The sequence below is a fragment of the Amblyomma maculatum genome, unplaced genomic scaffold (genome assembly GCF_055883805.1).
Source record: "Amblyomma maculatum isolate TAMU_Amacu unplaced genomic scaffold, ASM5588380v1 scaffold_22, whole genome shotgun sequence".
Lineage (NCBI taxonomy): Eukaryota > Metazoa > Arthropoda > Arachnida > Ixodida > Ixodidae > Amblyomma > Amblyomma maculatum.
Window position 1 is genome coordinate 1,397,853 of NW_028146747.1, and position 14,742 is coordinate 1,412,594.

Below are 14,742 nucleotides of genomic sequence, written 5' to 3' on the forward strand. Positions count from 1 at the left end.
TCCGACAGCGGCCAGTAGAAGTTCGCTGCTGAGGCGCTGCTGTCCGAAATCAATGACCTTTACGATCACTGGTTCCTGACGACCTGGATCATTCATCAGAAGCCGAGGCATGCCACTCCTGCGGCAAGGTTATTTCTCTCCACGCGACGAACAGCGAGAAATGCCTCATGACTTTCCATGTAGACGGGGACATATTTACACGGAAACCTTTGTCTTCTTCTTTCCACAACTACTCAGTGCAATTCCTTGTTCAGTTATCTACTCGAGCAAGTGCGCAGTTTTGAGTTCCCGAAGCAGGATCGCGTATGAAGATGGAACGATTGACATTGTTGGAGACCGGCTCGGTTCCGCGATGGCCGCTGCGGCACTGCCAGGGACAAACAGCGGTGCCGAGATACGAGATACATTTAAAATAAAAGAAAAAGACCCATAATCACACCGTTACTGTTTACCACACAAGTAATGCGAAAAAGTGCGCCGTCATTTTTGATTCCAGATGTTTTTTTCTGGCCTCTGTTTTGGAACGCAACTGCGACCAGAACGCGGCCGCAGTAGGAGAGCAACAACCCCCCCCCCCCCCCCCCCCCCCTTCTAGCAGACGACGCGGCCGCGCTGCGCGGAGGTTTTGCCGAGGTGTCCGGGGCGCTGACGACGGATGGACGGACGGAGCGTTCTATTTGAAACGGGGTGGTAGCAGTTGCTGTCATGCTCGCTTTTTTCCTCCCTATATCTTAAATATTGTTTTAGATCAGTTAACTATATACCATAAATCTATTTATTGAATTTTTGCGCCTCTCTAAACCACAGAGCCTCAGGAAAAGTGATTGCTCCTGCATTGACTTCCGGGTGGATACCATCACATTCGAGTATAAGATGGTTAATTGTTTCCGTGGATTTACCACATACTGGACATGTGTCATCTTCACGGTTAAATTTCTGTTTGTAGCTGCGTGTTCTAAGGTACCCTGGTCTAGATTCAAAAAGTAGGACACTGCCTCTTGAGTTGTCAAAAAAGCTTCCTTCCTGATCTGCCTTTTGATTGCTCATGCTTTTTAATGTATGCCAATCCTTCGTCTACTCACACCCCAAGATATTTATATTCTGCCAATCTGGGCATTTCATGGCCTTGTATTTTAAGACCCTGATCAGTTGAGCCGTTTAAAGTCATCAGACCCGGCTTAACTGCGCTAAAACTGAAGCCTAGAGCGTCCCCTTCGTATCCGCAATACTTAACTAGAGTTTGCAATTCTTCCAGACTCTCAGCTTGCAGCACAATATCGTCTGCATACATCAAACCGGGGAGGCGCTGCTCTACCGCCTTTCCGCCTAATATAGATTAGGCGGAAAGACGGTGGAGCAGCGCCTCCCCAATTAAAACCTAGGTTACTTTCTTGTATCCTCCGTTCCATATTTATCATATAAAGCGTAACGCACACAGCGGCCTGGCCCAGGTTTTCTCCCATATAGCGTCCGGATTGGAAATACCAACTGCTTTCTAGCCCATAAAAGAAGGCGGTGGTCGGGAGAGACCGTCGTCGTTGCGTGCCGTGCTGCTCGCCGGGGTCTCCCTGGCCGTCGCGATCGGAGCCTTGACATGTTGGATCGAGGCGTGACAGCGTAAAGTGTCCATTCCGGCAGTAAACGGAGATATCAAAAGGGCTATCCAGCAGAACTTACCGCCGGGTTAGTTGATTATGAAACTGAGACCATGTAGAAATGAAATCAGGGATGATATGAAAGAATTGGGGGGCTGGCATCTTTGAGTGGGCCCGGTTTGTGTGGTTTGGAATTAACGCAGCCACCTTGGACTTTCTCAGTTCTCACGGTTTGTCTGCTGTCCAGCTAAGAACACGCCTCTTCTTCTTTGGTGCAGAACCTGGTTCTGGAGCCCAGCAGCGAAGTGTACTCCAGCTGGCAGCGGGCGCCCGTGCCTATCTACGTCAAGTACTACTTCTTCAACATCACCAATCCGGAGGCGATCCTGTCCACCAAGGAGAAGCTGCACCTGCACGAGGTCGGACCTTACACTTTCCTGTGAGTGCTGCCTCCTGCATGTGAATAGATAGCGCTCTCCAAAATTACACTCTACTACTACTTCATACCACCACTATTACTATTGCCACAACAGCTGGTTGTCGTGTCGCTCAGTATATCGTCGTGTTGCTCAGGCGCCCAAAGTAGTTAGGACACTGTAAACTAGTATAGGCTAAGGAGCCTTCGTAGATCGAAAATGCGCACCTGGGCCCGTATTCCGAGTTTGCGTCGTTATCGAAGTTTCGCTATCTCACATGACCTCGAGCCATCTGATTGGCTGAAACGATGCCTATTTCCATACCATGTCTATTCCATTTGTGCTACTGAAACGGGGTTTAGTGCGTAAAGGGCACTTGCTAAAGCGGGCCAGCTCGAGCGCTTATCGCACTCTGCAGGTGCTGATTTCAGACTTCGCTGTGGACGTGCTCGACAGCGTCATTCGTACCGCCGTTTTTTTTTTTCTTTTTTTTTTTGGGGGGGGGGGGGGGGCGAATTGCTCGAACGCGTGCGGTAAGTGTCCAAGCTGTTGTGCATTGCTCGAATAATCAATAAAATTTTAAATCGAGCTTTCGAGTCGCCTGGAGCTTTCGAGTCCCCGCCCCCCCGCCTCCCCGCTTTTTTTTTTCTACTTTTCTGTGCTTGTTTAAGCTAATATGTGCCATCATTACGAAGGCTGCAGGGTTCGTCGCTTCGCAAAGCACTGGTTGGTGTTTGCTAACCCTTTAGCTGAAAAAGGAGGACCATAGTAATGAATGAGGATCACATGCAGGCACAGTTTTATCTGGACGTCAACAAAGTGCGTATTTATGTTCTGAAAACCGCAATCAAATCGCCCGAACACTATCTCGCACCGCCGTGGTGGCGCCCGACTACTTTGTCCAAGGACTCCCGGCCTCAGCGGCAACTGTTCGATGGAGGCGAAAAGCAAGGCGCCCGTGTACTGTGCGATGCCAGTGCGACGCAAATCTGGAGTTCTCCACTACAGTGTCTCTCATAGCCTGAGTCGCTTTGGGACATTAAACAACATAAACCAAACCAAGCTATCTCGTACACGTGAGTACACGTTAAGCGAAACTTAAAAAAAAAAAAAAAAAAGAAAGCAGAGAGAGAGCGGAACCGCTTCGTTTGTATCGGCGTACGGATGACGTAATTATATTGACGCTACGAACTGCCATTTCCGCGTTAGATATACGTCGCGGGGAGAATAGAAAGGACGCAATTATGGTTCAGCTCGTGTGCGCGCTGTATTGAGCCGCATGTCGGCAACTCTTCGTCGCCTGAGGGACGTGGCATGATTCCGCGGCGAGATCGGGTGAGGAAATGTTTCCTGTCAAGTTGTGTCCGTAGCTTCAGAGCAAGGTGTATTTGCCTCCGCATAAAGTAGTCACGTGGCTGGAAAGGGATAAGAGAAGTGCGCGCTTCGCAGAAAGGCAAACACAGGTGTGCTGGCCAGAGTTGCCAATTGACTCTAGGTACTCAGCTAGGGAGGAACCAAATCAACTTATTGTTTCTGTTTCAGCATCTTACTCACATTGCGATTCTTACCATGTAATGCCGAGCTCAAGGAGAGCAACAAGTTCTAAGTTGTTGGATTATATGTACAGGAATATGTGTGGAGAAAAAAATAATAGCTTCAAGCAGTCCGGGCATCGTCCCGAATCATCGGGCGCTTTTCCGCACTGCGGATTGTATATGTTTTAGACAGCAGCAATTTGATTGACTGAGCCTAGAAATTATTTGCGGGCGACAAAAAATGCTGGGCATGGCAAAGCAAAGTGCCTTGTGATTTGCAGCTGTCTATTGAGGGCGATGTTCGTATTAGAGCTCTGAGCGCAAAAAAAAAAAAAAAAAAAAGTGACAACAACGAAAAACAATTCCTCGTATCCGCTGTCGCAGAATTCACAGGTACTTTAAAGAAAAAAAAAAGGAATGGTTGTTGGTGATTCTGCGTTTACCCTCGACCTACAAACCTCGGCTTCATTCCTTCCGGGGACTCCGTTCCAGGCCCTATACTGCAGTAAACGCTTGCAGACGTGCTGCTTCTTGTTCACGGGCTCGGTGCGGCATTTCCGCGTTCACGTGCACGGTTGTAGCTTCTTGCTGCTCGCACTGACAGTTTGGTTAAAGGCCCGCCACTCCGACATTCATTCCATTCTTTGTAGAACTCTACTGCGGCAGCCGAAAAAACAAAAAAACAAAAACAATTTTGCTCTCCGTATGAGTCATGTAGGGTGATATGATGTCCAGCCTCGCTGTTACACAGCATTGTCAGATTCGCAAAGGCAGACGTAATATCTGCAGAAGGAAAAGAGTTCTTACAAAATATTCAGCAGCCTGATAGAAGCCTTACTGGGGCAACAAAATAATGCCAGCCGTTGGCTCGGTTCCGTCCACCGCGCTGAGGAGTTGAAACAAACCAACGTGACCGAGTTGCCAGTCTGCACAGAGGCTCTTTTCCGGTTTCTGTTTCAGGCTGTGGGTTTTGTGGATGATGCTATAGGAAAGCATTTTGATTTCAAAATCGATACTTATACTTCAAGCAGATTAATTCCTTGAATTGCGAGCTACTCGATCATGGATTGGCAGGTTGCCTTGCTTTGGCCTTCTGGGATGCTTCCTAATTGTGAGGAATCGACGTAGACGCGCACGTTTCTCGATGGGAAACAGTTTCAGACTTTTCAAGCTTAAAGCGCAAACAAAGCACAAGCAGACTTTTAAAACTTAAAGGAAAAGGCGGAGGTGCTGTCTGTGCCACGTATTTAGGTCTGGAGTTCCGATGGCCGTCGCATCGCATGTCGGCGCCACACCATTTTTTTTCCGACGCGCTTTTCTCAATAGAGGGTTTACAAAAGTAAGTCTGGCAGCCGTGAGCGGTACGCTGATCGCGCGCTGGCGGCCATATTGAGATCGCTTCATCCGTCAGCACCGTGTCCGTCCGGCAGTGCCCGCCGCTATCTTCGTGCTTATCACGTTTCAACCTAGTGTGCTATGCTCGGACCGACCTTTCGATGTCGAGAGAAGACACTACCTGGTCGAGGGAGCTCTCTGTCCCTGCCGGTTGTCAGCGACGCCTAGATGCGTATTTTAACAGCCGAGGCGTGGCGGGGCCCACTGGACGGGCTGCTGAGTGAAGTTACAAACTGCTCTGCGAGTCGCACACGGACCCCTCGTTGGTCCGTGTAGCGTCATCCATATCCAGATACAATATCCAAAGTTTTATCATTTGGTGAATTTTTTTATTGTTTGTGTGCATTTGCTATTTACTTGGAAGCCTATGAGAGACGATCGCGAGTTTGTTTGCTTGGTTTGCGCATCACCGTCGATTCGGAGAAGAAACTTATCAGTGGATGCGTGTTGGCTTTCCGGGTCGGTTTGAGGCTCTTTGGTTGTCCGTGCTAAACTCTGTCCAACCGAAGTTGTCTTCCGTGTAATTTATTAATTGAAATAATTGGAAAAGGTGTTCAAAGGTGTCAAATGGCTCAGAATGGAAAGTCAATGTTTGCTGATGCTAAGTAGTGGTGTATTAAAATGTAATATAATAAATAAAATAAAGAAGCTAACTAAACGATAAAAGGAATAAAATAAAATGAATAAATAAAAGAAACCTAAAAACTAAAAATTTAAAACGTGAAGAAAGAAAACATCTTCAGTATGTGCGTGCATGTGTGTGTGTGTGCGTGTGCGTGTGCGCGTGTGTGGATGCGTACATACATGCGGAGGGAAATGCTATCGCGTCACATCTTTAACGGCTTAACAGCGGAGCTTAAGTGTCACCCTATTTTTTTTTTTATAACAATAGGATATAAATCTGATTTTATGAACATAGCCAGTTGCACTAATCACGAACACTGCGCAGTAATGTGAGTTGACTTTTTCAAATTTCTTTTCGTTTCTGCCGAGTTCCTCTTTACCGAACCTTCCCATGTCAGCATATGAGGTTAAGGCTTCAGATGCCTACTATCTGACAGAAAAAATAAACAAGAAATCGGCATATTTACAAACTCAGCTGAATTTCACGTGGCTGTCAATTAGCGAACCATCGGGCGACTGGATAAAACACACAAAAGTGAAACGCAAGATTCGTTATTTTATCGGCCGCGCTGGCGGGTGTTTATAGGCATATAGAATAGAAACCGCGCTCTGGACACGTACCGCATTTCGCATGCATCATCAGGCGATAACGCTTTTCGAAACGCGCTGGAATTGAGCATATTGCAGCACACTAATGAGGGTTTTTCAGCCGCTTTTGCAGCGTGAAACACACAGCTCGGGCGCCCTAGACAGCCGTTTTGCTCTCTGCACCAAGCACTACCATTTCGTACGACGGTGAAAAGTAGCTTCGGTAATCATGCCCTTGTCATAAGTCAAATAGAGAATGGCGAATGCAATCTACGTACAGAAGGTTTCAAACGAACCTATTTGCACTATACGTTCCTTATAGATGCATTGCTCCTTCTCCCGTGTCCTCCATCGCAGCATAAGCTTATGCTTCAAGTTCACAAGGTACCATAGCATGCAGAGCAACCTTGCTGGTTTAGGTGATATTACGTTCTATGGGTTAGCTCCCAGTCAGAGAGACGTGCTTGACATGCTGGAAGTGACACCTGCAAAGTCGATTAAAATTGCAAACGAACGGCCGCATACACGCGTATACCTCGATTCCGTGCGCGTCTACGATGGTGCGCTGGCTGCAGAAGGGCACGCATCAACACGCTTGCATCATTCCGAACAGAGCTTGGTGCTAGCAGCGGCTACTGAGATGTTAAAAATGAAACAATAGCTTGTGAGCATTCCAACGCAGCTTTCGGTGCATGCACGGCTTCTACGAAGGCGCACGTTGGCAGCACTCCGTGGGAGACGCGGCCGGACGGATCAAACACGGCCCCCGCGCACAGTTTGTGTTTCTTTCACTAGATGACGCTAACTTTTGTAAAGCCGCTCCTATGCAGGGAACGTAAGCAGGGAACTCCTGTGGAACATATTAAAAGAAGAAGGTATTGGTTATGAGATAATAGAGTTCCTACAGGAATTATACCGGGATAACAAAGTAGAAATTACATGGGAAGAGACAATGAGTGCAGAAGCTATCAAGGTATGCAAAGCATTAAGACAAGGTTGTCCTCTATCATCGCTGCTGTTCATTCTTTATATGAAAAATATGGAAATGAGGATACAAGACAGTAACCTAGGTTTTAACCTGACATATAGATTAGGTGGAAAGGCGGTAGAGCAGCGCCTCCCCGGTTTGAGGTATACAGACGATATTGTGCTGCTATCTCAGAGTCTGGAAGAATTGCAAACTCTAGTTAAGTATTGCGGAGACAAAGGGAACGCTCTAGGCTTCGGTGTCAGCGCAGTTAAGTCGGGTCTGATGATTTTCAACGGCTCAACTGATCAGGGTCTTAAAATACAAGGCCATGAAATACCCAGAGTAGCAGAATATAAATATCTTGGGGTAGGGGTAAACGAAGGATTGTCATACATTTGAAAGCATGAGCAATATCACTTAAGGCCAAAGGGCGAAGAAATTCCAGGAAAATGAAGCATAGGGCATTGTGGGGATACAACAGGTATGAGGTTTTGAGGGGTATTTGGAAAGGCATTATGGTGCCCGGGCTTACTTTCAGAAAGGCAGTTTTGTGCCTAAACCCAGAAGTACAGTCGACATTAAAAATAAATCAGACATCCGTCGGACGGTTAGCACTAGGTGCCCACGGCAAAACCACAAATGAGGCGGTACAGGGAAATATGGGCTGGGCATCTTTCGAAGTACGGGATGCTGAGAGTAAAATATTATATGAGGAACGCCTGAAGAAATTGGACCGTAACAGGTGGGCAGCTAAAGTATTTAAATATCTATGCCTAAAAAGCATTAACTCCCAATGGTGGAAAAAACTAGGAAACCAACCAGTAAGTATGCTGGCCATAAGGACGAAGAAATAAAGAGCGTTAAGCAACAGGTGAAAAACACAGAAGGTAAAAATTGGATAAATTTATGGAAAAGAATCAGTGTGGGATTATACCGAAAGTGGAAAAGGCAGATCAGGAAGGAAGCTTTCTTTGATAACTCGAGAGGCAGTGCCCTACGTTTTTAAGCTAGATCAGGGTGCCTTAGAACACGCATCTACAAAAAGAAATTCAACAATGAAGATGACGCATGTGCTGTATGTGGTAACTCCAGTGAAACAATTGACCATAATATACTCGAATGTGATGGTATCCATCCGGTAGTCGATGCAGGCGCAGTCACTCTTCCTGAAGCTCTGGGGTTTAGAAATACCAGGGGCCGGGTGAATAAACCGGCGGTGGAAGCTAGCAAAAAACGACTGGAAGATTGGTGGCTTGAAAACAGAAAAGTGACATAATGTTAGTAAAGTAGAAACAAAAGTTCAGTAAAGAGAATGATGGCATAGTTAACCAATCTAAAACAATAATTAGGATATAGGGAGAAAAATGAGCATGATAGCTACTGCTACCACCCCGTTTCAAAGGGGACGCTCCTATATTCCATACATCTATCCATCCATCCATCCGCTAGATAAGCGAGTGTTGGAGCCTTCCCAGGGAGCACAGTGAGGGCAGTGCTGCTGCTGAAAGAGAGTAAAAATAGGCGGTTGAAAAATTCCGCAGAGCGCAGTATGGTGATAGTAGCCGCGGGGCTAAACGATGTCCTAAATGTTGAAGCTGCAGGAGTGGTGGAAAGTTTAGCTAAGGGAGTTGACGATATCAGTGAGATAGCACAGCAAGCGCAGATAGTTGTATGCACCGTACCGGAGGTGCTAGGATTGAACGGAAAGGTGGAAAAGGACGTGGTGACAGTTAACCAGGACATAAGAAAGTTAAGCCTGGAGAAGTGTTTCGAAGTAGTTGAGGTAAACAGGGAGGTGCATAAAGCAGGTTTTGGCAGGGCTTTTCAGCGAGATGGCATTCATTTTAACAGAAGGGTGGGAGCAGAGATCGGCTGGCGCCTGGCAGGCAGGGCTGTAGCTTTTTTAGGGGGTCCGCGAAGACTCCGTGCACAGAGGTAGCTAGAAGTGAAGCCGAAGAAAGTGCAATAACAGAGGCTGAGCCCGAAAAAATGGCAAGCAGGAGGTCGAGATAGAAAAGTACAAAAAAGAAATTTAACACTAGGATCAGCTACATAAGCATGCAAGGAGGTAGAAAAAGAGCGAAATGGCTAGAGATAGAACAGCAGTTTAAGGATGACAAAATAGGTATGTACGCTCTTTGCGAGTCTCATCTCAGGGATCTAGAAGATCCGCCGTTTATAGAAGGCAACGTCTGGGAAGGGTGCAACAGAACGAGAACGGAAAAAAAGGGTGGAGGGGTAGGTATGTTGATACACCAGGGAACAAATTGGCCAAGAATTAAATCATCTTGTAAAGAACATATCTGGGTATCAGGAACAATTTCCGGCATGAGGGCATGGCTAGGGGTAGTTTATTTAGGAACAGGACATCAGTGCAGAGAAGAAAACAATGATATTGTTGAATGTCTCAGTGACGATATAAGCCAGTTTGGAAACGGGGCCAATATTATTCTGCTGGGGGACATGAACGGCCACATCGACGATCTGGATGGATACACGGATTGTAACGGGAAGCTAATGCTAGATTTCTGTGAGCGACACGATCTAGTTATAGTAAATAGAGAAACAAAATGGGAAGGCCAAATCACGTGGGAATTCTGCAACAGGCAGACGACCATTGACTACTGTCTGATGTCGCAGGAAGTTTATAGCAAGGTCACAAAAATGGAAATAGACGAAAAAGGGGAGAGTAGTCTGGGAAGTGATCATAAACGTATTAGTCTGCACATAGGTCCCTTGATGAAAAGATAAATGGAACTTAGACAAAACGTAAACACAAAATTAAACGACGATCAAATAGCGCAGATAGCAGCAGACATAGAGGAAGCAATAGAGAAAAGCCCTATGGAAGACTGGGATTATAAGGAGGAAAATAAACTACTCATAAGGAGTAAAATTAAGGAGGTGAAAGTAGCAAACCGCTGGAATGGAAAGAGGAAGCCACGGAGCTGGTGGAATAAGGAAATCAGGGAAGCTATTGAACAATGACGGGCTGCTTCAAGGGAACACCGAGGGGCAAAGAAAGCACAGGTATCTCAGGAGGAAATCGACCGAAAATGGGAATCATATCGACAAAAGAAACTAGAGGTGAAGGCCCTCGTAAAAAGCAAAATAAGACAGTCCACCCATCGCTGGATGGCTGATATACACGATGCCTCTAGAGGCGGAGCAAGAAAATCCTGGAACCATATAAGCTGGCTAGGAAAGAAGAATCAAAGAAAGCAAGATCGGATTCAAGATAACGAGGGAAATTGTTTAAACGGAGACAACGCAGTGAACTACATTACATCAGTTATAGCCGAGTCATTTAAGAGCGAGGATAGGGCTTCCGCAAATCAGGAAGCAACACAAGATAGCAGAATACAAAGCAGCTTAGAACTGACCAACCTAAACTGGAAAAAGGCAGAAAAAAATATTCCTGAAAACACATCTACAGGAATAGATGGAATTCTGACCCAGCTGATTAATGAACTTGGTCCAAATAAGGAAACGTTGTTAAAAGTTCTGGAAACATTCATAGCGAATAAGCAAATTCCGGACAGCTGGCGGTAGAGTAAAATGAATTTGATTTATAAAGGAAAACGAGAAAGGATGCACATAAAATCCTACAGGCCGATTACCATAACACCTATTATGTACAGGTTGGCCATGCAGGCGGTGAAATTAAAGGTGCAAGCATGGGTAGAAAGTGAGAAGATACTCGGAGAACTTCAGAACGGCTTTAGAAATGGTAGGCGCTTAGATGATTGCCTGTTCGTGCTTACCCAATGCATCGAAATATCTAGAGTGGAAAATAGACCTTTGTATTTGGCCTTCCTGCACATAAACGGGGCGTACGACAACGTAAGCAGGGAACTCCTGTGGAACATATTGAAAGAAGAAGGTATCGGTTACGAGATAATAGAGTTCCTACAGGAAATATAGCGAGAAAAAAAAGTAGAAATTACGTGGGAAGGGATAAGAAATATGGAGGATGTCAAAGTATGCAAAGGATTAAGACAAGGCTGTCATCATCACCGGTGCTGTTCATGCTTTATATGATAAACCTGGAACGGAGGATACAAGACAGTAATCTAGGTTTTAACCTGTCATATAGATTAGGTGGAAAGGCGGTAGAGCAGCGCCTCACCGGTTTGATGTATGCAGAAGATATTGTGCTGCTAGCTGAGAGTCTGGAAGAATTGCAAACTCTAGTTAAGTATTGCCGAGACGAAGGGGACCCTCTATGCTTCAGTTTTAGCGCAGTTAAGTCGGGTCTGTCGATTTTCTACGGCTCAACTGATCAGGGTCTTAAAATACAAGGCCTTAAAATACCTAGAGTAGCAGAATATAAATATCTGGGGGTATGGGTAAACGAAGGATTGGCATACATTGGAAAGCATGAGCAATCACTTAATGCCAAAGTGCGAATAAATTCCGGGATAATGAAGTATAGGGCATTTGGGGATGCAACAGGTATGAGGTTTTGAGGGGTATTTGGAAAAGAGTTATGGTGCCCGGACTTACTTTCGGAAATGCGGTTTTGTGCCTAACATCAGAGGTACAGTCGACATTAGAAATAAATTAGAGATCCGTTGTACGATTAGCACTAGGTGCCCACGGCAAAACCACAAATGAGGCGGTACAGGGAGATATGGGCTGGGCATCTTTCGAGGTACGGGAAGGTCAGAGTAAAATATATATGAGGAACGCCTGAGGAAATTGGACAGTAACGGATGGGCAGCTAAAGTATTTAAATACCTGTACTTAAAAAGCGTTGACTCACAATGGAGGTAAAGAAAGAGGAAACTAACTAGTAAGTATGCTAGTCAGAAGGACGAAGAAATAAAGAACGTTAAGCAGTAAGTGAAAAGCACAGAAGGTAAATATTGGATAAATTCGATGGAAAAGAAACAGAGTGTACAATTATAGCGAAAGTGGAAAATGCAGATCAGGAAGGAAGATTTCTTTGATAACTCAAAGAGGGAGTGCCCTACTTTTTGAAGATAGATCAGAGTGCGTTAGAACACGCAGCTACAAAAAGAAGTTTAACAATGGAGATGACGCATGTGCTGTATGTGGTAACTCCAGTGAAACAGTTGACCATATTATACTCGAATGTAATGGTATCCATCCGGGAGGTGATGCAGGCGCAATCACTCTTCCTGAAGCTCTGGGGTATAGAGATACCAGTGGCCGGGTGAATAAACCGGCGGTGGAAACTAGCAAAAGACGACTGGAAGATTGGTGGCTTAAAAGCAGAGAAGTGAATGTTGGCATTGTAGAAACAAAAATTTATGATGGTATAGTTAACCAATATAAAAGAGTAATTAGGATATATGGAGAAAAATGAGCATGCTAGCTACTGCTACCACCCCGTTTCAAAGGGGACGCTCATATATATTCCATCCATCCATTCATCCGCTATACTCGGTTATTGCGACGCCTTTTGGACTGAACGTTTACGCTGTCACGTAAAACTAATTTCCAACTGTTGAATTTGCAATCCCTATAAACCCGCGTGCTGCAGTGAACCTTCGCTGAACGCGTTTTTATTAATTGTTGTTTTCCTCAGTTTGTATCTATATTGCTGTCCTGCTTCAAGCGTAGTGGCTGGAACAGCGCGAAAAGACGAAACACACAATAGTAGAAGTACAAACAGATCAGCGCTCGTCTGTTCTGCTTCTATTCTTGCGTGTTTCGTCTTTTCACGCTGTTCCAGCCACCATGCAATTGTACCAACTCGTCCATCCTGTTTCAAGCATCTCAGATTTCTATGAAAAGAGGCCTCTGGACACGTCTAGCTTAATCCATTAAGATATTCCGTTTAGGAAATTGGGCGTGGCAGCGTATGAACCTGGCTGTCATTTGTCTGAGACCCGTTACCGTAAGTAAAAAGTAGAAAACAAAATTACATCATCATCATCATCATCCACTAAACGGGCCCTTAGGAACATAAAACGACTATGGCGGCCATGATGATGGTGATGTAGCATGGCTCTCTCTCTTGTCTTCTTCTTGTCTGTTTTCAATAGAACAACTTGCAAGCTGGAGCTTTGTTTTTCAGAGCCGCTGTCGTTAAGCTGCAATGAAACTAACAACACAATTTTCCGTGCAAGGGTTCGCTCCTACGACACTGGTTTAAAGAAAACGATCGAGGAGTAAAAGTTTACCCTGTTTTAATAATGTATTCTAACATTGATATGCAGGGCTAATTCCTGTCTGTAAATACAGTAAAATGCTCACAAATGCTCACACATTTTCTAACTTTTAAGCCTGATATCGCGCCTAAAGTATACGCTTGGTTCGGGACGCCCTTCATAGAGAGAGAGAATAAACTTTATTTTCTCTTCAGACATTCGCGGGTTGTTTTCAGGCGGCACTGGCATTCATTTCCAAATGTGCAAAGGCTTCGTTTTGCATATGATGATGCAAAAAAAAGTACTTTTTTCTCTTTGTATTGTAGTATTACCCAAAAATGTGTTGTCTTTCTGTTGGATTGCAGTTTGCGGGTTTCGCGGCACGCGTCATTACCGCGGTTGTCGATAGCCTTGGCTGCTGACGACTTCCCTCAACTTTTGCACTTTTTTCAGCGAAACGCGAGAGAAGGTGAACATCACGTGGAACCAGAACGGCACAGTCTCTTACCGGCAGGTGAAGCGGTACTACTTCCAGCCGGACATGACCAAGGGAACTCTGGACGACGTTATCACCACCCTCAACATGCCCATGATCGTAAGCGAAGCGTTCCTCACATCTTTTTTTTTTTTGTATTATTTAGATGCCACATCAGAATTGCCGACAGCAGCCGAGCGCTGCGCGCGGGGACCTGATAGCGTAATCAAACCGTACCGGTTGCTTTGTAGAGGTTCAGATGGCACCTGTGTCCTTGCAGCTGTACGCGTGGCCAACCTTGTCGTTGAAACCCAGTAACTTCACCTAGTTAACATAGTCAGTAACAGTGGACTATGTAGGGAGGTGAAAGCTCTGTCTCCCTCTGCCTCGCATGGAAGGACTGTGCGCTCTGAACGATACTGCATGCGACGAGCTCTGCAGCTGGTCTTCCAATCCCGATACAACAGTTAAAAAGAGCTTTAGGAAACTGAACGGCGCTAATCTGTGACTGATATGCTGTTTGCGACTCTTCAATGAGTTTTAATTATAGAAGAAGCCGTGGTCCTGTCCAAGCTGGTCTCCAGCAGTTTTTCTGCAGGCTTGATGCATCATCTATATATATATATATATATATATATATATATATATATATATATATATATATATATATATATATATATATATATATATATAAAGTCTGATAAGTAATATTGCGCAAGCAAACATACAGCCGTTTATCCAATTCGTTGATGTTACAGAGGGAGCAGCGGTACGCTTTTAAGGGTGTGGTGAGGGGTAGATCCTTTATAAGAGTACGCGGTTTAGGCATATGGCATATCTCTCTGTACATCGCAAGCTGTAATCCAGGAAGCATAGCGCGGGAAGAAAGGAGAACGAGGACAACACAGGAGATGGCAATTCATGTGTTGTTCTCGTCCCCTGCTCTAACCCGCGCTATTACGCTTCCTGAGTTAAGATGATTTACCAACCTGCCCAAGCCTATTCCCTTCTGAAGCACAAGTTGG

The 14,742-nt window shown here is 45.3% G+C and overlaps 1 protein-coding gene across 2 annotated transcripts in view; it reads left to right on the forward strand.

Moving 5' to 3' along the window:
* LOC146171469 (protein croquemort-like) overlaps nucleotides 1-14,742 on the forward strand; it is a 238,867-nt gene that overhangs the window by 47,368 nt on the left and 176,757 nt on the right. For both annotated transcript variants that reach the window (XM_084586514.1, XM_084586513.1), the window contains exons 2-3: nucleotides 1,874-2,034; nucleotides 13,696-13,837. In XM_084586514.1, coding sequence (XP_084442640.1) covers nucleotides 1,874-2,034; nucleotides 13,696-13,837 — 303 coding nt within the window. The remainder of the gene's footprint in view (nucleotides 1-1,873; nucleotides 2,035-13,695; nucleotides 13,838-14,742) is intronic.